This window comes from Crotalus tigris, unplaced genomic scaffold (assembly GCF_016545835.1).
Source record: "Crotalus tigris isolate CLP2741 ecotype Arizona unplaced genomic scaffold, ASM1654583v1 scf7180000018165.1400786, whole genome shotgun sequence".
NCBI classification, from domain to species: Eukaryota; Metazoa; Chordata; class Lepidosauria; order Squamata; family Viperidae; genus Crotalus; species Crotalus tigris.
In genome coordinates, this window is record NW_024096859.1 from 868174 (window position 1) to 895295 (window position 27122).

General features: G+C 39.0%; 1 protein-coding gene across 2 annotated transcripts in view; it reads right to left on the reverse strand.

Annotated features, from left to right (window-relative positions):
- DPP6 (dipeptidyl peptidase like 6) overlaps positions 1 to 27122 on the reverse strand; it is a 570597-nt gene that overhangs the window by 482612 nt on the left and 60863 nt on the right. Inside the window, exon 1 of one of the 2 annotated variants that reach the window (XM_039348639.1) lies at positions 14068 to 14268. The exons of the other annotated variant lie outside the window; for it this stretch is intronic. Coding sequence (XP_039204573.1) covers positions 14068 to 14118 — 51 coding nt within the window. The 5' untranslated portion in view covers positions 14119 to 14268. Of the gene's footprint in view, positions 1 to 14067; positions 14269 to 27122 lie in introns of those variants that run through there. 2 annotated transcript variants of the gene reach the window in all.

Consider the following 27122-nt stretch of genomic DNA (forward strand, 5'->3'; position numbering starts at 1 on the left):
GTCGACCCCCTCTTCTCTATGACAGCCCCTCAAATATTAGCAGATGCTATCATGTCATCCCAATCCTTTTCTTCATTAGACTAGACCAGGGGTAGGCAACCTTGGCTCTTTTATGACTCATGGACTTCAACTCCCAGAATTCCTGAGCCACTCATAAAAGAGCCAAGGCTGCCTACCCCTGGACTAGACACACTCAGATCCCACAACCGTTCATCTTGTGTTTTAGCCTCCAGCTCACTAATCATCTTTGTTGCTCTTCTCTGCACTCTTTCTAGAGCAGTGGTTCTCAACCTTTTTAATGCCACGACCCCCAACCGGTCGTAAGTCGAGGACTACTCAACTGGTGCAGCACCATTTGCAGAATGGGACTTTTGGCGGGCTCAGCAGGGCAGAGACAGCCTGGACAATTCCTATTAGCTTTTGAAAGCCAATAGAATTAGACTCTATTCGAGAGAGTCTATTCTATTGGCTTTCAAAAGCCAATAGAATAAAAGGGAGTAGCACAGCTAAGGAAAAGGGGAAAAATGGCGGACTGTGTTGTTTGGCGACCCCCGTGAAATGGTTGTTCGACCCCAAATGGGGTTCCGGCCCACAGGTTGAGAACCACTGTTCTAGAGTCTCAATATCTTTTTTGTATTATAGTGACAAAAAGTGGATGCAATATTCCAAGTGTGGTCTCATCAGTGTACTATAAAGTAATGCTAACACTTATTCATTTAACATATTCAGAAGTGTCTCAGGCAGACACTTCCTTAATTCATTGAAATACAAGGGGATAAAATTTAGCACAATTAGACTTGCAGGATTCTGTTATTACACCCAAACTCAACAAGGGTAATTTTTGCCTTCCTGCGAAGCTGATTTCCTGGTCTGATCTCACTCAGGGGGCTGACATGCATAATAATGAGATCTTTTTCCAATACTGAAAATATTGGACCAAACACCAAATAACCTTTTTCCCACTTGGAAACTTTAGCACAATTCTTTAGTACTCAGGGCCCAATGGAATATGTCTAAATAGATATAAATGAAAATCAGCTACATTTTTTTCTTCCTGTTTATCCTTGTTCCTGTGGATTCCCTTCTCACAAATATCAGACTCCGAGGCAAAGATTTTACTTTAAAAAACATTGGCGTGATGGTTGGTGCAAAAAAAAAAAAAAAGGCAAAACGTGAATAACAGGGTCCAAAAATAGCTTAGGACACTGGTAATTCCTGCTGTACAGCTTTTATGTTTGAGATATTGGAAGTGCTGCAATTCCTAATAAAAGCAAATATTTGTATTTTTTGGGAGAAACGTCCACAGCCTTTGTAGTAGTCTGAAAGCAATTCTTATCATAAATGTTGCTTTAAAATCTTTTTAAAATCTAGTTTCTATGTATTTGGAAAGACTTCAAAATCACAATGCAAATTGTACAGAGATGCAGGATTGGGAGGGGCAATGTTTCCCAACAAAATATTTTTCTAATGGGATGTATAGGAGGAAACAGTTATTTACAAAGATTCAGCCTCTATAGCATATTATTAGCAAGTACACATAGTCCTTATTTAATGACCGGTCACTTAGCAATTGTTCAAATTTACAACAGATCCTCAAAAGATATTTAAGAGTTGATTTTGAAGTTCTGATGGCTACACCCTTTCCCACCATGGTTACAGGTTCATATTTTGGACACTTGACAACCAGTTTCCATTTACAGCTGTTTGCAGCATTCCAGTAATGTGATGATTTTTGACAGGTGGGTTTTTTTGGGGGGGGTAGGTTTCCAGTGTTTACTTCTGGTTTCCAGAAAAAAATGCCCATTGAATACAATGGATTCACTTAAAGACTGGCCATTTACTTAATGATGAGGCATTTGCTTAACAATCACAGCATTAGCTTAATGAGAGCCACAAAAAGGTCATAAAATTGGGTATTGTGCTGGAGGTGACCGATTTAATGATCTTAGAAACTTATGACTGTAATTCTAGGCTCTTACACAGTCTTAAATCAGTGATAATTTGTATTAACAAACATTAACTGATTTTTCATATCCTTGAAGGATTCTGGAATAAAGGGAAATTGTTTAGTCTAACTATTGCTTTCTTGCTTTTTGTAATTAGCTTTTGCACCAGAGAAATTTCATGCAAGTGTGGGAAACCTGTACATGGATGGGATGTACTGAAGCAGGGAATAAGGAAGTGTACATGAATTATTGATGTCTTCTTTATGATGTAATGGCTCTGTTGTCTGATTTTCATTGGCTAACAAAGTTTATAAAGCAATGCTACCTACTTTCTAAGGTCTGGCACTTCTGGACATAACTCTGCCAGTGTTCCAGATTGTTGATCAAATAAAGTGCTGCTTGATCAAGAAGTCTCTGCTTGAGTTATCTGATTAGATTGACATGGTATCTCAAGTTCAAATAAGGGACTGGAACTTACATCCTCATAAGCTTTCATTTCTGGAGAAACAAAAGAAACTGTGGCTCTTTTATTTCTTACAGAAAGCCTGCCCAATAAAGAAACATTAATTTCCAATATTTCACTTCCTTTTCTACATTTACCCTAGAGCAGCAGTTCTATGGGAAGTTACATGCAAACATAAAGGATATCCCATGCTTCTTTTGTAGGTATACTATTTTACTTCTGTTCTATTTATTTATTTATTTATTTATGAGACTTATATACCGCTTTAAGTGCAAGCACTCTCTAAGCGGTGTACACCAGTAAGCAATCTGGGTCCTCATTTTACCTACCTTGGAAGGATGGAAGGCTGAGTCAACCTTGAGCCGGTGAGATTTGAACCGCTGACCTGCTGAACACAGTCAGTTAAAGTGGCCTGCAGTACTGCACTCTAACTGCTGCGCCACCTAGACTTTTTTCATCTCTTCCTTTTTATTGTTGTAAACATCTAGATTGGCTTCATGGCAAGATAGGCAGAAAATCAACTTAACAAACAAATTAAATAAATGTGAATGCTCAAGAAATGCACTTATGTACCTTTTGGAGCCAAACAAGCTTGCTGTTGTACAGGGTTTGAATGGTTTATAATAAACACTAAATGAGTGTGGTCTAAATTTATATTCATAAAATAGTTTATAGTTTGCATTTGGCACTTTTGCAGTTGCATCAGTCTCTTTTTCTCACTCACAGCACAAATGACCAGGCTCAAATTATCACACTTCAGAGGCATTAGGCAGAGACCTACTTCTCATGAAACATCTAAAATGTTGCCGAAGGAGAGAAGAGAAACAGGATGGTAGATGAATTCAATTATAGTGGTAACAATACACTGTTGGAAGATCTTAAGGACCATAATGGGAGCAATCATCCTGGACAAGAACTGTCTTTGTGATTATAAAAGTTTATTGTGTCTCACTTATTTTGGCCATGTCATAAAGGGAAATTCACTTTGAGTTAGCAATAAAAGGAAACCAGACCACCCAAGAACATGATGGCTAGACATTATCAAAACTGACACCAACCTGAGCAAAGAACAACTCAAAGAAGCAGTGCAAGATTGGAAGATGTGGAGAGACCAGGCCCATAGAGTCACCATCATCATGATATCCAACCTTTATTATTTTTATAAACAATTCAAGATGGCAAAAAAATCTAATATTCCTTCCTCCTCCTATTTCTAATACTGACTTTTGATGCATAATCTTCCTAAGCAATCCTTCGTTGTTGTTGTTTTGCCAATTGGCACTACCAAATTGAAAACAAAATCACTTGACTGAGGGAATGTTTTTATTTATTTCCACTCCCTTTGCAAACATTGAAAAGAAACATTACCAATATAATATTGGATGAAATTCTGATATAGTTTGCATTTCTTTATTCCCATATTTTAAAGGTAATTCAAAAATAAGGCCATATTTATTTTGGTTTTCCATTCAGATTTTTGTGAGGCCCTTGGTGCTGTCTAATTTTGTTTATTTTCATGCAGATGTTTCATTACTGAACTAGTAACATGATCAGTGCTACCTAATTCAGGATTCAGGATTTTTTTAAAAAGTACCATATCTTTTTGATTCATATAGCATTGTTAGCACCAAGGAGGTATTTTGCAGCCTGGATATGATTTCTAGTGTCCTGGTACAGTTTTCAAGTAGTATGAGATAGTGATAGGAAGGATCTAGAAGAAGAGAAGGTGTACATTTGTTAAAGAAACATGATCCGTATGATCATAATGGCTCCCACCTACATCTTAAAACCATACCTGCAATAAACCATAATTGGATTGTTTCAAGCTTTATGTAATTGGCAAGATCAAAGAAATACATCAATTTCAGCAAGGTATTTTTAATGTTTGTTATAATCTTGAAAACTTTATTAGGAATATTTTATGAGGTGAAGTTTCTTTAATTGATTTTTCCAAGATTTCTTCTCATTTGTGCTGAATTTATTTATTTATAATTATTTTTACAAATAATTCAAGGTGATAAACATATCCAACCTACCTTCCTCTTCCTATTTTCCCCAAACAAAACCCAGGGACGTGAGTAGGTGCTGATAGAGAATGACTGGCTCAAGGTCATCTAATTGGCTTTCAAACCAATGAGACTAAAACTCATAGTCTCCTGGTTTCTGGCCTGGTTGCCTTACCCACTAGACCAAACTGACATCTAAATAAGATAAATCTGTCAACCAAATTGACCACTGCTCTACCAGCCATCTACTATGGATCTGCAATGGTTTCCCACATCTACTAGGAGTGAGAAAGGAAGGTGATGGCAGATCCACACCGTGACTTAACACAACAGTGAGCAACCTTTGAGGGATTAGGAGTTGCAACTAAGCAGCTTGATCTCCTGGAGGGCTTCTGAATGCCATCTGATCTGATGACTTTGGGCCTCCCCCAGAGGAGGAATAGTTGATTTGCTTTTATTTATTTATGAGACTTATATACCGCTTTAAGTGCAAGCACTCTCTAAGCAGTGTACACCAGTAAGCAATGTATGTATATATTTACATTGCCCCCAACAATCTGGGTCCTCATTTTACCTACCTCGGAAGGATGGAAGGCTGAGTCAACCTTGAGCCGGTGAGATTTGAACCGCTGACCTGCTTAACACAGTCAGCTTTTAGCTTATTGGGGAGTTTAAGCATGGAAACAAGAACAAGAGAGTTGTGAAAGACACATTACTGTTATACATCCAGCCCTCCATTTTCTCAAATCCCAAATGTTGCACAGGTTTCGATGAAAAATGGACAATTTCAGCAGTGCAGCCTTGGAGTGGAAAGGAGTCGTAAGCAAAATGGCAGAAAAAGCTGAACGAGGCTACAGTCTACCACAGCTTAGAAGTAGACATAAATGCATGCTCTGTCTTAATAAGTGACACATCCCTAACTATCAAGTAAGAGATGCATTCAAATGAAAAAAACAAAATGTTAAAGCTAAATTCTGAGTCAAATTAAGTCTGTTTATGTCAGTAAAACCACCTTAACCTGCCAAGTTAATAGCTTGTTTAAATGGATACAATTACATAAATTAGATAATGATAGAGCCTTTCCCCCCAAACCTAGCACATTGATTTTCACAAGGTGTCAGTAAGACTATTGTTCAATCACACAGGGATTTTTTTTATCCATCTTGTCTTCACAAATTACATCCACCTCCTCATTCCTAACAGATGTGCTTTATAACAGAATCTTTAGATTAGCCAAAATGCTTATTTCTAACCTTAGGCTCTTCCAGTTGCACAAGTAATTGTAAAGGGAAACATGATATTGTGTTCTTTTGCAAAGTGTACTGGCCTGAATATGAACTGAGGACATAAAAACCTATTAAAAGCAATTAGCAAGGGCATCAAATGACCAAAAGACAGAATGCAGAAAAAGTTCTTCCTGACTGAAACATTTATTGTTTTGTTACCCAAATTATTCCCACGGAATCCACTGCTTAAATTAAAAGAAGATAGTGATCCTGACAAAGCTGAATAATCAAAATAACAAGTCACAAAGAAATGCTGAAGAGAAGAGGAAGTATTTAACTGAAAGGGCAGAGGAAAAAATAGGGTGTAAAATTGCAAAATAATGAAAAAGTATTAACATAAACCAGTGTTTCTCAATCTTAGCAACTTTAAGACAAGTGAACTTCAGCTCCCAGAATTCTCCAGCCAGCAATGCTAAGGTTGAAAAGCACTGATATAAACAGTTGTCCACAGGAACAAATCTAGCCTCCTTTTAAATATGTAAGATTTGACTTCTAGAATTCCCATTATCATCACCTTTATGAACCACTTGGGAGATAAAGTTCAGAGATCTGAAATATAGGATCCTTAACTTACTGTTTAAAGTTATGATGGACCTCACTGAGGCTACTTACAACTTAGTTCCAAAGTTCTGACAGCTGTTGATGTAACTGCATGTTGTGTGCTAGGACTAGTTGACACTCATGGCTATTTGCATCATCCTGTGGTCTTGTGATTGTGTTTTACCTTTTTTGATAAAAACTGGTTCACTTAAAGATGGAACAGAAAGATTGCAAAATCGGGTTGGTCATTTGGGTGATCTGCTTTATGATTGTCATGACTTATGGCTGTTATGTCATCACATTAAGGTCAAATGTCAAGGACTACCTGTATGTCCAAGGAAAGGCTAGACTATCAACCTAGGACTCCGGAAACCTCATGAAAATTTTCCTCATGGTAGATGCTTTTTACTGTTTCCAAAGAGTATATCTATCTATCTATCTATCTATCTATCTATCTATCTATCTATCTATCTATCTATCTATCTATCTATCTATCTATCTATCTAGTTTTTAATGTTTTAATGTGTTCAGTTTTCTAGTTTTACAATGATTTTTATCTGTTTTAATTTTTATTTGGGAGCCACCCAGACTTGATTATAAGATGGGCAGCTATATAGATGTTTTAAATAAATAGTTGCAATACAAAAAACATTGTCTTTCTTATACAGCGAGTTATAAATATTTAGGAATTGTCTATCTGTCTGTCTCTCTCTGTCTTTCTTTCTCTCTCTCCCTCCCTCTCTCCCTCCCTCCCTCTCTCTTTCCTATCTCTCCTATCCTCAAACCTGCAGTTTCACAAATTACTAAACTGTCCAACCAGTAAACTAAAGATGTGTACTTTAATGAGCTTAGCAAAATAGGCAATCTAGCTTTTTCTGTAAGTATGTGCTTTAAAAAAAAACACTAGGTATCAATGCTCAATCCGATTTTTTATAGGACATTCAGATTTATTGCACATACCCAATCTTGTTTTGTTTAGTCAATGACTATTTCATAAATATTAAAGATGTTCAAGTGCAATAGATCTCTACATGCTGTTCATTTGAAACTTTACAGATACACTTTTAAATTAAAAGAAAATTTAAGAATGAATAAGGTAAATAATAAATACAATATTTACTACAGATTACTATAAAGCCATATTAGGTCTAAATTAGTCAAAATATGAATGTAAGATTTTGTTAAAATGTTCAGAGAACTAATAAATAAAACTAATTAGTTCAGAGAACCTACAATAAAACTAATAAACCTCATTAATATTTTAATAGTTTTCTTCTAGTAGATCTGAGAACTTGCTTTAAGAACTACTGAAAATTCAAATGAGTTGTCCATATAAAAATCTCAGTATACATCTAAATATATATACTGTTAAATGTTGAAGTATAACATTAAGAATGATGAAAACTTCCAAGATTAAATCTAAGGTATCTTTTTGATCACTTGGATATACTCTATCTTCAATAAAAACTTTAGAACAAAGACATTGATAGTTCATGATTCAATTACTAAGTTACTAGTTAAATTCTTTTTTAAGATACAGAAAGCTAACTAACAGAAGGAATTATTACAGCATAGCAATATGAGGCAGAAAAAAATATGTTGAATTAACTAAGTTAAGTTCTAGTTTTCATAGACAATACCTCTAAGGAAGACTTGTGGATTTCAATTCCCAGAATTCCTCAGCCAGCATGGCTGGCTGAGGGATTCTGGAAGTTGAAGTCCACATATTTGAAGTTGATCAGTCGTGTTCTAAATGACATCTAAAATATGTCATTTAATGTGGGGATTTATCAATGTCCATATCTTATGTAGGGATTTATCAATGTCCATATCTTTATTTTGAACAATCCTATAAAAAAATAAGAATCCAATTGTTGAATTCTCTAGCATCTAGAGTCAGGTTGAAAATACTCTATTAACAGTCCTTGCATGTCTCAGCAAATGAAATACATCATTATGGAGAACACAATTGCCAAGACAGATGGATTAAATACTGCTTTGCTACAAAGAGAAGCTTTTCAGAACTTTCATTTAATCACTACATACCCCAGAATTTTGAGTGAAAAAAAATCATTTAATTTTTGTAAGTAATAACAATAAAATAAGAAATCAAAGCTTGCTGTAGATAGATACATGAAGCTAGGCACTTCATAAGTCATTAAATATATTGTGAAGGCACACTATTAAATCAAGTTAATACTATATTTTTTTAATTGGATGGAAATTACAAGGTAAAGATAGCAGGTATATTGATTCATTACAGACTATGTGGGAAGTTTAGCCACAATTACCTGGCACTTTATTAAAAGTTAAATATTAAATATAAAAACTAACTACAACTAATAATAAAAGACAGAACATAAAAGAAGAAAATAAAGAGAAAATGAATAATAGTGAATTGAATTATCTGGCAAGGTTTCTTGACAAAAACTGTAGATTAAAATGTGCAAGTATTTCTCTGCTGAGACTACCTACTGCCTCCATGTTTGTAATACAGATACCCTTAGTTGTTTAGATTCAATCCTTTCTACCACATCTGGTCTCTTAAAGAAACATTGGCATTTAAGCATCAGGAAAATTTTCAACATATTTTATACTACAAAAGCAGTATGGTTGTTAAAATACTGTGATTAAAGGATTTTGCATCTGATTTTGAGTAAACAGAACTCTATAGGTGAGAAAATTCAGCATTTTCCAGTGAGGAAGATCTCTGGTCAAAACATCAGCTGAAAGGAACATTGGAGGGATATCTACCCTTGGTCTGTGCACCAGTACTGGACCGCAGCATGCCAGCAACTGGGCCACACAAGCAAAGCCCCATCTGCAGGATGCAGGCAACACACAAAACCACGCACCCTCCAGTCCGCGGAAAAAACTCCACGAAACCTGTCCCTAGTGCCCAAAAGGTTGGGGACTTCTGATCTACAGGATAGGGTGAAGACTGCCAAGAAGGCAGCTATGATGATATAAGTCAGTGGTTCTCAACCTGTGGGTCAGGACCCCATTTGGGGTTGAACGACCATTTCACGGGGGTCGCCAAACAATGCAGTCCGCCATTTTTTCCCCTTTTCCTTAGCTGTGCTATTCCCTTTTGTTCTATTGGCTTTTGAAAGCCAATAGAATAGACTCTCTTAAATAGAGTCTAATTATTCAGTTTTCATAGCTGTTCTCTCTTTTAGTCCCTGCCCAATTTATGAAGAAACTGTATTCACCTACAAGATACAGGGGCTCACTAAAAGCAAAATATGGAAATGATGATGGATTCAAAACTAATGACATGGCTTATGTTTACATAGACTTATTCAGAAGCAACCTTTTGGATTTTCATTTTATTACTAGAATGATTTAGTCCTTTTGTGATATAGGATGGAATATATACACATAGTAATTTCATGTGCTTTTATAGACAGAATTCTCCTAACTGTTCTAACATGAATTATTGTTGAACACTGCAGTTATTTTCAGTTAGATAATGTGAAAATACCTCTATAACCTCTATTATATAAAATTTTGGCCATTTACCAAAATATACAATTGGGAAAATGGGCTGATGCTAAAAATTGCTGAAAGTTTTACAGTTTTCAGTCTATCCCTTGTATTAATTTGATGAATGGAAGAGAATGCAACAGAATCAAAAAGAGATGCTTTCAGAATTAAACAATGGTGCAATTTATATTAATGTGTCTACATCATCATTCATCATTTTAGCCATTGTTTATCCACTGCAGAATGAAGGGGCCTCTTCTGCATGTTTCCAACCAAAACAATCCTGAGCTTTCTTTTGCCAATTAGTCCCGAAATACTTGCTGATATCATTGTTTTAGGTCTCTTTCGTGGACACTTTTCATCAGGTGGGATCCATTCTATGACTGTCTTGATCCACCTGCCATCAGTTCTTCTTGCCATGTGGCCAGCCCATTTCCATTTCAATTCTTCTACTCTAGCTAAAAGCATTATAAGGACTAAATTTGGCAAGGCTAAAGAGAATTGTTGTAGAACATTCCCAAAAATTAGTTAGTATTTGTTAATTTAGAAAGACGATAGAAAAACCCTAGACCAGGGGTAGGCCACCTTGGCTCTTTTATGACTCATGGACTTCAATTCCCAGAATTCCTGAGCCAGCCATGCTGAGGGGAAAGGGAGAGGTTTCCAAGCTGAGCCATGCTGGCTCAGGAATTCTGGGAATTGAAGTCCACGAGTCATAAAAGAGCCAAGGTGGCCTACCCCTGCCCTGGCCAGTTTCTCAACTTTAGCAATTTTACAATGTGTGGATTTCTACTCCCAGAATTCCCCAGCCAGCATGCCAGAATTCTGGGTGTTAAAATTCACACATCATAAAATTGCTAAGGTTGAGAAACATTAATTTAAATAATGGAACATGATCTTATATAGCAGCGTTGACATTTCAGATGGAAAATCTTCTGATATACTTCATGTTTCTTTCTTCTGGGATCCTTGGTGCTCTCTGAGCTTGGTTGTTTTCTTACACATGTTTCATTACCCAACTATGTAACTGTAACATCATTAGTGTTAGAAGAAGGTGGAATTTACTTGCTGTATCCCAATCAAGAAACTGCCAACTTAGACAAACCAGCTAACCGTAAACCAGAGGTCCCCAACCCCTGGTCCATGGACCGGTACTGGGCTGCAGCATGCCAGTAACCGGTCCACACAAACAAACAATGCCCCATCCATGAGATGCAGGCAACCCACAAAACCATGCACTCTCCAGTCCATGGAAAAACCTTTCTCCATGGATCTGGTCCCTGATGCCCAAAAGATTGGGGACCTCTGCCATAAACAACAGTTTAATCATGAACAACCAAGAACACTCCCATCAACACTGATAGGGCAATTCTACTCCCTCCAGCACTGAAGATGTTACCTGGTTTGGTCATGAAATAGCTGCAAGAAAACAACCAAGCTCAGAGAGCATCAAAGATACCACAATTCAATGTTCAGTTACAAATATTCTCCTCTATCAGTGTTTTATTCTTGTATGGAACAAAGACTCTAATCTAACCAAGTCATGTCTGCAAATCTTCTGCCAAGTTATGTCAAATGATGAATAAGAGGTTAAGTATCTGGAGAGCTGAGATTTACTGCCATGGTTTGGTAAGCCTGGAGGCTTATTATCTACATGTTCCAAAACTACTTTTTCTCCAAATGTTGATTTAACTAAAGTTAGCAAAATATTAAGTTTCAGTAGAACAGAGATAAAATATTCATAACAATACACAGCATGATGAATCTTCACAGGTTATCTTATAGGCACTAGAAATGAAACTGCACATTTATAAAGAACTTTCTAGAGAAAAATCAACATATATCATTATCTGGACACATATTAGAACGCTAACCTGTGAAAGACATATCACTCAAAAGCAATGATGTTTATGCATCTGAGTGAAGTATTTCAATATTCCTAAGACTCTTAAAAGAAAAATTGATTGCTGAAGAGAATACAGATCTTTTATTTTCAATTTGCATCTTATAAGCTTATCAGCCAGTTAGTAAATGAAGCACTGCTGGCAAGCAAGTCGTAACAAACAAACATACTGTTATAAATGTGTGTATATCATTTATTCTTAACTCTAAAGAGGTAATAACTAGTAGCAGAAATACATGCCAATGTTTTTCTCATAAAATGAGAAATTCTATAAATATGTTCAGAATCAAATAAAACAGAAACATAAGAATTTAGGGAATCTAGAAATGTTCTTTAATTCTATAGTGAAATATCCTCTTTAAATAAAACCAGCAGGGAAAAAAAATTAGACAAATAACATTTTTGCAAATATATCCAGAGTCAGGCAGTAGGTTTGTCAGATGTTTTCCAAATATCAAAAGGTTCCCCCCCCCCAAAAAAAAATATTCTGTTCTTTTGCAAACATTACAACCAATTTGAACATCACATCTTGTAATCAACAGTTTTATTCTATACTAAATCACTGTTGTCAGTTAAATAGTTTTCCTGACTGATCATTTGCATGGCTCTTTATAGACAACATTCAGCTGAAAAAGCAAAGATAAATGAACTAGGAATGTTCATTCAAGCAAGAGTCCCAGGGCCCATGACTCAACAGAATACCATCACAGACCAGGTAATCTGCATTCACAACATCCCAACATTTCAAATTGGACAAGTGGAATTAATGGCTATGTGGAGTAAAGCCAATTTTAGCTTTAATGACAAATTAACCTACTTCTGTTTGTTTCTCACTGTACAGTTATGTCTAAAGTTTATTCCTTTTTCCCAACTTTGTGGATCTATTTTATGCTATAGAAACTTACAGCAGCTTTGTTAAAAAGTTATCACTAAAAGAAAATATGGAGGGTTTTTTTATAAAAGGCAAGAACAGTTCAGCTTACTGATTCTAAGAGCAGAAATCTTTCGAAGAGAAATAGGTCATAGTGTTCTATGGGTACTACAGCAGACACAAATTAGATTAATTGAAAGCCAGTAATATCTTCGGTCTCTAAATAGTTCTTTTGGCCTCACTTCCATGTTGTAAGAATGACAATGAACTTTAGGAGAGCAGCTAACAGAGAAGGAGAGGATTCAACTAATTTTATACTCCTTTAGATGGTTTAAGTAGATAGATAGCAACACTTCCATTTAAACTGTTTGTAGAAGTTGCTATTCTGCTGATCCTTTCCTTAAATCCATAGGTCACCTTCTTGTTCAGGAAAGGGGTTGGGGGTGAGGTAAGGAGTTCAACTATGACCAAAACCAGCAGTAGTTCCCTCCCCCCGACAGAAAAGGAAAGCAGCAATGAGCTGGGGTGAAAGAATGAACGATACCAGAGTTGCTGTTTTTAAATATATCTCAAGAGTGACAGGCATCAGCCTTTGCTCCCTTCCTTTCAGTTCAAATAAATATGACCCCTAAGAGGCGTGCAAGATCACCTACCAACAGGTGATAAGCAGTCCTGGGTGCAGACTGCGAATATTATTTTTCTGAAAAACAAAAGACATTTCCCCCACCATCACGTGCCACCCCGCGCTGAACTCTGTAAGCTCATCCTCCAGTCTCAAGCGCAAAAATCGCCGTCGCTGGGTCAGCTTCTCCTAATAATATCCCTCCCCCACAAAACGCGCGCCCGCACCAAGCCTTGCAGGCGACCAAACCGCGAAGGCCAAAGAAACACGTTTCCTCCAAAATGGCATCCGGTATTACCTGGGGAGGGGGGAGGGATCAGCATCTTTTATTGTTTGGTTTTTTAAGAGTGCATCCAAAAGGAGAGGAAAGAGGTCCATTGTTCCTAGGAAAGGAAAGAAGGCAGAAAAAGGGTCCGACCACTCCACCCCGGATACACGCAGGCCAGCGAGCAAGTTATCAAAGTTGGCGAGGGATGCAGCTCCTCCGCTTTTCCAGCTGATCACATCCAGACTTTTCTTCTGTTCTTTTTGCAAACATCCAACCACCCTTGCAACTAGCCGCGAAAGGGGATCCCCCCCCCGCTTCCTTCTAGCCAAACCCGCTGTTTCTCTGAGCAAAGGGCAAGCAATGCGGGGGCAGCTGGCGGGGGCAGCGCGCAAGCCCAGGCGCGCCCCGATTCTAAAGTCACTTATTCCTGCACGCCATCCTTCCCCCTTCCTCGGCCAGCGACTGCCCCAGCCACACGCGAGCACCAGCCGAAGCTCATCCCGAACCCCGGCGAAGGGTTACACGCGAGGAGCTCAGCACGCAAGAGGCGACGCCGCGCTCAATCCGGATCGCGCCTTTCCGGCGGTGAAGGCTACTGCACGTCTCTACTCATGAACAAACAAACGCCTAGAAAAGACGCCCCGGAGTTATGTCGCCGCTGTCCCCGTCTACTTACCATCATGTTGCCTTGCATTTTGGCAGTTTTAATCATCGCCTTTTCCTTCATGTTGGCTGGGTTAGGACGCTGGCGGTGGAAAGAAAGCGAGCGCCTGGCGATCTTCTTCCAAGCAGCCTTACAATATTTAATAACCCGCCGGTTTGGTGACTTTAGTCTGGAAGCTGTCTGTTTTTACACTTGCGAGGTGTTTTTTTTTAAGAGGGGGGAGGGAGTGACAGGAGGGGGAGGAGTAAAGGGAGTTCTGATCCCCCCCTTGTTTTATTTTATTTTATAAAGTCAACGCCCTTTAAAAAAAAAGCACTACTGATTTTGAGGGGACTGCTGGCACTCTTCTGCTCTTCTCTCTCCCCTCTCCGCTATGAAAAATCTTTTGGAAGGATGAGAAAGACAGGAGCCGGTCTCCAAAAGGCTGGTACGCCCGTTTTCCACACTGCCCAGCGAGAATTGTCTAGAGGTAAACAGAGGACAGAAACCGCTTCGCCACATCGCCCGCCCCGCTCACCCCGTTTTGGCACAACCTCGTAAAAGCAAACGCATCCTTCTCGTGAAGCGGCGAGAGGGTTGTTGTTGTCGTGAGAATCGGTGAGACTTGGCTCAGTCACTTCACTGCTAACGCGTGTCCTGCTTTTAATGCTTGGTGCCAAAACTTGTGGGAAGGCAGGAAATTGGCTGGGGGGGGGGTGAGGCGCGAGGAGAGAGTTTGTGGACAGGCCAGACGCGTGGAGAGCCGTCTGTGTGGGTTTGGGTAAAGCGCACAGACCCGTTAGAGGGGAACAGAGGCGCAAACGGGAAGCAGCACATCCGTCGGAGATTGAAGGATCCGTGTCAGTCCCGTTGTTCTTACAGGTTAATATGGGACACCCGTTCCGTTTCCATGGTTGCGCTCGTTCGGGGGCTGCCTCCAAATCAGCTGCCGCCGCTTGCAACTCCTCGCGCGAGGAGGACGAGGCAGCGTTGGGGAGGGGATTCCACACTCCCGTGCGAGCGCCTGGTCATTACCACCATCCCCCAACGGCTCCCCTCGGCAGCTGCGCCTCCGCTCCCTGAATCGCACCCCTCCCTTCAATTCCAGCCGGGCTTTTGCCTCCGATCCGAGCGCTTGGCACGCCCAACCCCGAGCTGCCCCTTTTCTACTTCATTTCCGGGACGCCGCGCTCCCCCCCCCATACCCGATGCGCGACCCTTTCGCCACGATGTCATTGGCGCACCCTGGTCACGGCTCGGGTTCAGGCTCCCTAACGCGGCCTGCGCCTTCTGCCCAAGCCGCGAGCCCCGGGAACCAGTATTCCCTAGCAGGGCCCCGGCGCGCGCGCAGCGATTCCCAAAACCCAGCCTTGCTTCTCTCCAAAACAAAGCTCGGGCTGGTTTTGGCAGTCTAGTCACGCCGGGAGCCTGGAAAAGCTTTCAGGCGGAGGTGTGTTTTTGTGTGGGTATCTCTGTCTGTCTGTCTGTGCGTCGCAATTTCCTTTTGGTCTACAGGTGCAGCAGAAAAAGAGATGGGAACAGATAATAGCTCTCTTGGGCGGTTTGTGCCCACCAAGCCACCCACCAACCTGCATACCTTACCTATAAAAGAAAGAATGAGATTTTCCTGGTGATTCTCCAGCAGATAAATATTTTAGTAAAGGTTAGCCAAGAGTGGGCTGTTAATAACCCATAATTGAACTTGTGAAAAGACAGTTGTGGAAGTAATATGTAATTAGACCACCACAGTGAAAATTGTAAGCACTTTGATACGTTTATGAAGTCTCTCACTCAAAAAATATTTTGAGTGTCCACAAAGAAGACTCAGAAAAGTGAAGATGGTCATAGCCGTGTACTTTTAATGCACAAAAGGGGAGAGGGCTTTGATCACACCATTATGACTGCCCTCTTGACTTTTTCTGATTTTTCCCTACAGATGCCCTTGATCTTTTATTTCAGGTTTTAGAAAAACAATTATCCTTGCTCATTTACAACTAAATTAACTAGAACTAAAAATGCAGCAAATATGAAGGGCAGTTGGAAGACATTAATTGAGTTATTTCAGGTGGTCCTGAAATAAGTGAAATTAAGTGCCAAGATTCAAAGAATGCAGACTGTAAACAGCAGGTTATATTCAAACTGCTTTGGGCTACTTTTACTCTTATTTTGACCCCTCCCCCAGCAAACTCTTCAATCAGGCAAAGCTAAATAAGAACAGCATAGAGAGAATTAAAGCTAGATTGTCTGAAGATTAACTTTTCTTAAAGAATTCTTCATAAATTGCATCTGGGAAGTCTTTTAATAAATAATAGATTGCTTTTTCACTCCCGGCTCATATATTGTACTATGTTATAATCTACTTTACTGGATTTGGCTTAGTGTGCAAAGTTAGCCAATGGTTGTTTAGTCAATGAAGTATGTTAAAACAAACCATGTTTAGAGTAATTATGAATTCTCCATACTATCAAAAGAATCACAACTTTTGCTGGAAGAAACTGTCAGGGAATTGCACAGCCGGTGTCCAAATGGAGTCAAAGATGCTGACAGGAACCAGTTTTATATAAATGAATATATTTACAGTAAATAAGATAGGCAAACAGAAGCATCATCAGGTAAATCAATATGGAAGGAACATCATGAGATAAATCACAGCACACAGAGGAAAAAAGCGGGAACCAAGGAAACTCCTCCTTTACACTCACAGCAACCAATCACAGCTCAGATTCCCTCATGCAGCCGCCAGCTGTCTTCAACCAATTAGCTATAACTGTGTGTTCTTACCCATTGTTCAACCCTTCACTACCCCAGCTATTAAATTATAAATATTTTAACAAACTGGATTCACACAAAAGGATAAAGGCAAAGTTAGGTGGCTTGAAAATCAGTGTGTTGGAGAAAATCCAGCTGCAGCCTTAAACATTACAACCATATAAAGTGACACCACTGTCTACCTGTTTGTATTTCAAGTAGTCCTCATTTAATATCCACTTTAATATCCACTATTCAGTGACTGTTCAAATTTACTGCAGCACTGAACAACTTAAAGCAAGTCTGCATAAGTGCAGCTGTCGCGTCCATGCACATGATTGTGCTTGTTAAATGAGTCACACCTGATTGTATTACCTTTTCTGCAATAGCTGTTAAGTGAATCACCACGGTTGTTAAGTGAATCCAGGTTCCCCACTGACTGCTTGTCCGAAGCCATTTGGAAAAGTCACAAATGGTGATCACATGACCCAGGATACGGCAATTGTTATAAATAATGCAGGTTGTCAAGCACCCAAACTTTGACTGGAAATGCTATGACAGTCATAAGCATGGGGACTGGCTGTAAGTCATTTTTTTCAGTGCCACTGTAACTTTGTACAGTCACTAAACACATGATTGTAAGTTGGACTATCCAAACAATGCCTCTCCCAGTTAAATAAGCTCAGAATTGTAACATCCAACCCAGAACCTCCAGTCATAGCAGTGTTGAGCATAAATCCCATTAGAATGGTGGTCAGGTGATGATCAAGCCATTTTGAAATTGTCACGTATTTTTGAAAACATTAACTTGATTAATTTTTATTTATAGCCAGCTATTCTAATCAGAACCAGACTCACCAAAAGAGTTAAAGAAGAAGGAAATCAAGTCAACGGTCATAAGTATAAAAAATTGTCATAAATCACTGTTTTCAATATTGTTATTAACTTTGGTCACTAAACAAAAGGCTAGAAGTTGAGACTACCTGTAAAAACAAGAATTAATGATAGCTAAGGAAAACAGTTCTGTACCAATAAAGAATTAGCATAGGGAATGAAATGTAAGAATTATATATCTGGAAGCTAGAAATATAGCAATATCCCCTGGGGAGGGGGGGGGGGCAAAAACTAAATCTGTTTTGGTTTCTTCTGGACCATTGATACAAAAATCTGAGCGGTCTTTTTTGCCTTGTTCCATTTTTGGTTTTTTTTTTTTCATAGTTCATTGGCGCCTTAAGAAAAGTTGGATGATGTAAGAAATGAGTCAACAACTTGTCAATGATGGCTTATGTTTCAAAATATTCATACACATTACCCAATTCACTCAACAATCGGTTTTTATTGCTTTCTGGATTTCCTGAGGAGCCAGAATATTACTTAGTGAATTTCAGCACAGTCTGAATAAATTAGAGACTGCTAATCACAATTTTATCATTATGTATACAGAGGACATGGTGTACCATCACTTGAAAGAGAGAACACCCAAGTTAATTATTATTTTCTTTTTCACTAAAGTGTTTCTTTTGTAAAATGATCCTTGCACACTACCAAATTACAAATGGCTTAGCTCACACATGACACTAAGCCAAAGTCAGGGAAAACATGTTTTGCAAAATGTATAACTGGGATATGCAGAGAGCTAAATCTGAAAGGCATATCTAATCAAAGAACAAGTTTACCTGCATCTGATCCTTGCTGCTCTTTGAGCTTGGTTGTTTTCTTGCAGAAATTTCCTACCCCAAATATTTCAGTTGGGAAACTGTGACCATCCTAGACCAAGCCAAGTCCAAAACCATTAGAGAATTCCTAGAAGCCTGACAGTCTGATAAATCGGCCATCAACAGGCACATAGAAATAAACAATACCTACATACTATTCAAAACAGACAATCAAAAAGGAACAAAAAGATCAAAACATCTCCCCACCAGCAACCAACTCCCAGGTGAGCAGAGATTAACACCAAGATTAACATCACACCAATAATAAAGAAACACACAGTAGCCCAATCAAGGAACTGCCAGTTATCAGTAAACAGCCCAAGCAAAGAATCTCCCAGACCACTCTCATCAACACGACAGGCAAGCCACTAGAATATAGACCAGTGGTTCTCAACCTTTTTAATGCCGCGACCCCCAACCAGTCATAAGTCGAGGACTACTCAACCGGTCGTAAGTCGAGGACTACTCAACTGGTGCAGCACCGTTTGCAGAATGGGACTTTTGGCGGGCTCAGCAGGGCAGAGACATCCTGGACAATTCCTATTGGCTTTTGAAAGTCAATAGAATTAGACTCTATTCAAGAGAGTCTATTCTATTGGCTTTCAAAAGCCAATAGAATAAAAGGGAGTAGCACAGCTAAGGAAAAGGAGAAAAAATGGCGGACTGCGTTGTTTGGCGACCCCCGTGAAATGGTCGTTCGACCCCAAATGGGGTCCCGACCCACAGGTTGAGAACCACTGATATAGACTGAGAGCAAACCCCGCTCCTTATTACCACTGATGATGTTATCTAGTTTGGGTAACGAAGTACAGTATCTGCAAGAAAACCAAGTTTAAAGAGTACCAAGGACCCCTCATTTCAGTCTTGAGCTGCAAATATTCTCTCTATTGTGACATGCATCTAACATGTCCAGAACATGTTAAACCAAATATGTTGAACCAAACAGGATGGCCTATTAACTAAAGGCTGCCAAGAAAAGATGCGGCTACTTTAAGCTGTTCACGATAGTTGCTAGGGACAGCTCCACATCACATTTTGCTCTTCAAAATAGATTTGCACAGAGCTAATGTTTAAATACAGGCACTGGGAAATATAGTTACAAGCCATACTAAATCTCAGTTTCAAAGAGCATCCTTTATCTGTCCCTTTTCAGTCTTAAGTCAAAGTTCTTATTTGAGGCACAAATGACCAGCTCAAATTATACTACTTTGGACACAATTTGCGAAGACCAAATTCTCTGCACAAATGGTAGGAAAGATAGAAGGAAAAAGAAGAGGTTGACCAGGAACTGGGTGGACAGATTCAGTTACAATTATGATAACTATAGGTAGGTTCTCCAATTAACAACAGTTTGTTTAGTGATCATTCAAAGTTACAAAGGCACTGAAAAAGTGACTTATTAGTGGCTTTCACACTTACGACCATTGTAGCATCCCCATGGTCATGTGATCAAAATTTGGGTGCTTGACAACTGGCACGTATTTATGATGGTTGCTGTGGTAAGCAGAGTCAATGGGGTGAAGCCTGATTCGCTTAACAACCCACATGATTAACAGCTGCAGTGATTCATTTAACAACTGGGGCAAAAAAGATCGTAAAAGGGAACACAACTCACTTAACAACTGTCTTGCTTAGCAATGGAAATTTTGGGCTCAATTGATGTCGTTAATTGAGGACTATCTCCATATAATTGGTAGACCTGAAAGACCAAGCTAAGGACCAATCATCATGGAGAAATTCTGCCTTGCTAAAAGTCAAAAACAACCTGATAGCACATAAACCAAAAACCTCAATTTTAAAATGCACATAATCCAAATCACAATGTTAACATGGTTAAAATATGCTTTGCTTGAAATAGTCCCATATTTCAAGATTCAGCAGTAGCTACACCTAAAGCAGTGGTTCTCAACCTGTGGGTTGGGACCCCATTTGGGGTCGAATGACCATTTCACGGGGGTCGCCAAACAACGCAGTCCGCCATTTTTCTTCCCCTTTTCCTTAGCTGTGCTACTCCCTTTTATTCTATTGGCTTTTGAAAGCCAATAGAATAGACTCTCTTGAATAGAGTCTAATTCTATTGGCTTTCAAAAGCCAATAGGAATTGCCCAGGCTGTCTCTGCCCTGCTGAGCCCGCCAAAAGTCTCATTCTGCAAACGGTGCTGCACCAGTTGAGTAGTCCTCGACTTACGACCGGTTGAGTAGTCCTCGACTTACGACCGGTTGGGGGTCGCGGCATTAAAAAGGTTGAGAACCACTGACCTAAAGGGTTCATCTCAGCCTCTGACCCTTATATTTCTGTGGGAATCTCTTCCATCCCAGGCTAGCAAAATCTCTCTTTTTTAGCTTCCCCTTGACCTCTAGGATTTTGGGGTTGTATTTCACCCATAAATCAGCCAACTGTCTGTTCATTGAGGGGATTGTGTAAATGTAGCACTTGTAGTCAGCTTAGATTTTAGTGTGTCATGTGACTCTAGAATATTGGATTGAGAAAACAATGCATTGGTGAAGTATATCCTGGCTTTACAGCAGTGTTTCTCAACCTTGACAATTTTAAGGCATGTGGACTTCAGCTCCCAGAATTCCACAGCCAGCATTGCTGGCTGTGGAATTCTGGGAGCTGAAGTCCACATGCCTTAAAATTGTCAAGGTTGAGAAACACTGCTTTACAGTATGTATTCCAACTAATGAGAAACAGGTGATAATTTGGGTTGTGTTTTAAGCAAAATCAAATTTATGGTTACATTTCGTTCCATGCTGGTTCTACCGACCTGGAATTTGTTTTCATGAAGGGTTAGCCAATTTGAAATTCAAGTGGGATAAACATTTCTGAAATAAGCTAGCAAGGGTGATAGATGTGAATCTGTTTTGTGAATACGTCAGAAATGAACTGCTGGGGAGATGCCAGGTAGCAATTCACTAAGGATGGGACTGGAAACAATAAAAGGTTTTCTGGAGAATTTAAGAAAATGTAAAAAAAAAAAAAAGAGGCAAAAGACACAATTTAGGAGAGAGAAAAAAATTAAGGATGCAAAATTGGAACTACTTACTGGCCTGAGTCCTGAAACATGCTCTGCCACAGTATGATTTGTTTAGCTTTGGCATGGTGTCTTGTGTGAACCTGGATGCAATAGCTGATTCTAAAACTGATAATGTTTCAGAAGAAAGTTGTGTAAATAATCAGCTGCAAGCTTCTCAGTGAAGAGACCCAACTGTTCTTTGAATCGTAGGAAAACTTAATAAAAAGAAAAGTTAAAAATCTTTACCCTAACATGCGTAGGACTAGATAGGTCCTAACTGGATTACATTTTTAGTTGCTGGAATACCATTTCATTCTGAAAGCATCTTGCTAAACAGAATTCTGAGAGAATCATGCTTGAAAAGAATCATTTTTGGTTTTAGCCAGTTATCAAACAGCCTAGCAGCAACCTGGACTATTTCCTAATTTATGACTTAATATATTTTGCATGCCCAATGCATAGTGATTTAATCAATAAACTATAAACAAACCAAGAAAGAGTAAGTTGTGTGAATATAGCCATTGGCAAACCTTTTTAATCCGTATGATTTTAAGCAAGATTAACACTTTAGTGTATTAGCCATGTTCTATAATTCATGAAACCTGAGATAAATTAGCCATTCAGAAATTAATCCTCAGTTTTAGCTTTTTCTTTTCCATATTTTCCTTTCTGAGTTAACACTAACAAAGAGTTCTTGCATTTTAAAACCAGTTAATAGTTCTTGGAAAGATAAAAATAAAACTTCTGATTTAGGCTCAGAAAAAGATAAAACATTGGGATTGCCCAACAATATTTTTTAAAAATTAAAAATTTACACATATTCCATATTATAAATCATAATTAAGGCTTAATGTTCTGTGTAAAAAAAAAGAGTAAAAGAGTCCTGCAAATTTTACTCCATGGTCATTGCTGACTATGGGGGGCACTGTTCATCTCCGTTTCAAGGCCATTGAACCAGCGCTGTCAAAAACATTTCCATGGTCATGTGGCTAGCAAGACATCATAGAGCGCTGTTACCTTCCCGTCAAAGTAGTACCTATTTACCTACTTGCATTTGCATGCTTTTGAACTGCTAGTTTGGTAGAAGCTGCGGCAAGTAATGGGATCTCTCCCTATTGTGTGGCACTTGGGTCTCAAACGTGGGCTGCCGGCCAACAAGCCCACATCTTAACCACTGAGCCACCCCACCCCAGTATACTGTATGAATCGACCTAATTGTGGTTGAACAAGCCATGATTTAATATAACATATGAAACAACCAAACATGTGCTAGGAAGGATATAGCACAATCCTTACAGCTATTCCAGTATAGATATCTTGTGTCAGGATGCAAAAAAAAAAAAAAAGCATCCTTAGAAAATCATCTGCAGCCCATAAAGTCTTTGCAGAGTAGATATGGCTAAAGTGTTTGAATATTTTGTCTTTTTTTAAGAGATAAAAAGGCACTTTAAATCTTGCAGTGCCTTAAAGCAGCCCTTACCAATTTCATACACACGGAAAACCGGATTGATTTTGGGAAGCGACAAGAGCAAAATAAGCCTTTTAGTGAAACCATCTTTGAAAAAGCCCATCATCCACAATTGGTATAATGCAAATTGTGAGCACTAGCAGGCTAATTGGTGTGAAACACAAGCAGTTCAGGATATCACTAATAAAAGACTGATTTAAAGTATAGTATTTGCTTTACAAAGGCGCAAAGAGACTCAGGTTTATATACTGTTTAAGGTATCAGCCTAGAAACTAGGAGATTGTGAGTTCTAGTCTGCCTTAGATACAAGGCCAGCTGGGAGACCTTGGGCCAGTCATTCTCACTCAGCCCTAGGAAGAAGGCAATGACAATTAGAAATAATGCCAGAAAAGACTAATAAACAAAGCTTATATTTGACTTTGCACGTTATAACAGCGGCAAGAATCACATTTGTGCAATATTGGAAGAATGAAGGAGTACCATCAGATGAAGAAATAATTAAAAAAATACTAGAATGCGCAGAGATGGACAGATTGACTATGAGACTGAAAGAAAAGGAAGAAACGGACTATTATCAAACCTGGAATTTATTTTACTATTGGCTAGAGGAAAGAATAAAGGATTAGGAATTAAATATGTATTAGCATATGTAAACTCAGACAGCATGTTGTTTGAAAAATCATTGTTTGTACGGAAAAAATGAATAAAAAGATTATATAAAAGAGGAGGCAATAACAAACCCACTTCTGAAAACTTCTGCCAAGAAAACTCCAGGAACTTGTCCAGGCAGCCAGGAAGAGTCAAAAAAAGACTTAAAGGCTCAAAAATACAATCTATAAAGGATTTTGGTCCTGATTACCAGCCTCTCCCATTAGGGATCTGTTCTGCCCTTAAAATCTGCAGAAAGGGGACATTTACATCCTCTATGCCTGCAGAGTGCACAAGCATGTTTGTTTCATGCAAACTTTTTCCCTTTGGAAAAATCCAATCTAACAAATCAAAAGTGTTTATAGCTTAGTTGCTTTTGAATACAACTGGGAGCAGAACTCATGAATAGCACTGATGCTTTATGGTTTTATGGCCACACTCTTTTTAGTAGAGACTGAAGTCTGGCATCAAAATGATACATTACTGTTATTAAGCATATTTACTCCTACTGTTTTTTAAGTGAACTCCCTGGAGTAATAAATGAAAGAATGATATGTCTTGATTCATGCCCCTCTTTATTGCTTGACAAAGAGTTCCAGGTATTCCTCAAGCTACAACAACAATTGAGCCCACCATTTCTGTTGCTAAACAAGGCAGTTATTAAGTGAATTTTGCCCCATTTGGCCACCGTGGTTAAGCGAATCATTGCAGTTGTTAAGTGAATCATGGAGTCATTAAGCAAGCCTGGCTTCCCCCACTAACTTTGCTTGTTGGAAGCCAGCTGGGGAGGTGGCCCAACTGGGTCCCTTAGGAAAGAAACACACTCAACTCAGTTTGTAGCGAAAAGATTACTTTTACTAAAAGCCAAGTGGTTCCTGTTCTGAGCAAAGCTAGAAATAAAAGTTTGCACCCAAAGGTTCCCTGGTTCAGTTTCCCGGTCCATCCGCCTGTTATCTTCCCACTGTCCAGTCATTTTTGAAGAAGATGTTTTGGTAACTATCCCTGCAATGATTGGCTAGATGGGAAGGTGTGACATTCCATTCCCAAGTCCGTGGCCTTGGGATGTCACAAAGATTGCTTTCAGTTTCACCCATCTTCCCACAGCTCCCCCTGCCATGGCTTGTAACAGACTGGTATCTAGGGAAGCATAGGTGCCTGCGAGGGACGGCAGGTTATAAATAATGATCCTGGGACAGTGCAAAAGTCAATTGCAAAAGGTGGCCTTACTAGGAACTGCTTCCATCCTGCGACGATATCTGTAATACCATCAAACAGCCTCTGCCTATCCCAGGTCCTGGGTAAGGACTTGATAGGTAGACAAAATGCCAAATCCAGTCTGAACATCTGGCTGACTGTGCGATGATCCATAATAATAATAAAGTTGGAAGGGACCTTTGAGGTCATCGAGTCCAACCCCCTACTCAGGCAGGAAACCCTACACCATTTTGGACAAATGGCTGTCCAGTCTCTTTTTAAAAACGTTTAGTGTTGGAGCATTCACTGCTTCTGGAGGCAGGTTGTTCCTCTGGTTAATTGTTCTAACTGTCAGGAAATTTCTCCTTAGTTCTAGGTTGCTTCTCTCTTTGGTTAGTTTCCATCCATTGCTTCTTGTCCTGCTTTCAGGGGCTTTGGAAAATAGCTTGACTCCCTCTTCTTTGTGGCAGCCCCTGAGATATTGGAAGACTGCTATCATGTCCCCCCTCGTCCTTTTCTTCATTAAACTAGACAACTGTTCCTTATATGCTTTAGCCTCCAGTCCCCTGATCATCTTTATTGCTCTTCTCTGTACTCTTTCTAGAGTCTCAACATCTTTTTTACATCGCGTTTTAAGTACATGCCAGTTACTAAGCATCCAAATTTTGATCTGCGGATGGTACAACAGTTGTAAGGGTGGGGACCACTCACAAGCCACTTTTTTCAGTGCTGCTGTAACTTCAAAAGGTTACTAAATGAATAGTTGTAAGTTGAGGACTACTTGTACATGAAAATGCCTTAAAGCAGAGGTTCCCAAAAATTTTTGGTTCGAAGTGTTCTTAGAATCTCAGTCATTTTTTTCACTGGGTCCCTCAGCCAAAACTGTGAACAACTTCAGCTGAGTAAATTTAAATCTCAGAGCACTTCTATGAGTTCATTAGGTCCCATGATGCCCCTTCAGGATCTATGACCTTAAACACCAGAGCTTTTGGTATCTATCTAATAGCAGACCTGACAGAGACGTTAATAAATGAATTCTTTACAATATTAAGCCTTGGGAAGCAATACTATTGTGAATAAACACTCTGCAGAAAAAGACCATTTTAAGGTTAGATAGCACAGGTGATCCTTAACTTACAACCACTGTAAGGACCGAACCATCAGTCACCAAATGATATGGTGAGCAGAGTTGTGCCCAATTTTGACCGTTTTTGCCATGGTTAGTGAATCATGAAATCATTAAGCAAAACTGTCTTTCCCCATTGTCTTTGCTTATCAAAAGCCCCACAGGGAGGTTATAAATGGCAATTATGTGATGCTGCAGCAGCTGTCATAAATACATGCCAATTGTAAGGCACCCAAATTTTGATTACATGATACGAGGATGCTGCAACAATTCTAAGTGCCAGGACCAATCATAATTTTTTCCCCGTGCCATTGTAACTTTGAAAGTTGTTAAACAAATGTTCGTAAGTTGAGGATTACCTGTATATATAATTTTAGAATTTGTTAATGCATGAGAAGTGCATTGTCATGGATACTATATATCTGCAATGCATCTGTAATAGTCAAGACAAATAATTTTCTACTTCATACCTTTTATTATATGCTGTCCAGTCATATGTGAGGGCAGCTACATAAATTTAATGAAGAGCACAATTATTGATTGGAGATCTTTTAAAAAAAAAAATCATCATGAAAAGATGTTAACTAGGTGTGCCAGCAGAGGGCAAACTGACTCTGTATTATGTAGGCAATCACTTTCTGCAATAAGACCCAGTGACTGTGTACTTATCTTTTATCCAATAATCAGTATAAACACCTTTAATTATTGCATCTTATGGTACTCTAAGATATGTTAACTTTAATTCCATGTGTCACAAGGTATATTTTCTTAAAAAACAGTTCATATGTTTAATAAGCAGTCAAACTGGCAAGAAAACTGCAAGACCTTCTTTCATTAAATACAATAAATTTAATTGTGTTAATCTGTGCACAAAATAAAAACACTTATGCTCCCTGTGGAATGATGAACTGCCCTGGTACAGAAGTATTTTACAGCGAACTTCCTGGCCACGGGGTTTTTTTCCTATATAGGAGTCTGACTTGTCCAGCTACTTTGGTTAGGCACATAGATGCTTGCAAAGAAAGAAAGAACATATTTAATTTTTAAAAAAACTGCTTAGAAATACCTGCAGGCCTCAAAAGAAGTACAGGTAGTGCTCAACCTATGAACACAGTTGAATCCAAAATATTACTTAAGCGAGACAGATGTTCTGCCCCATTGTATGGCCTTTT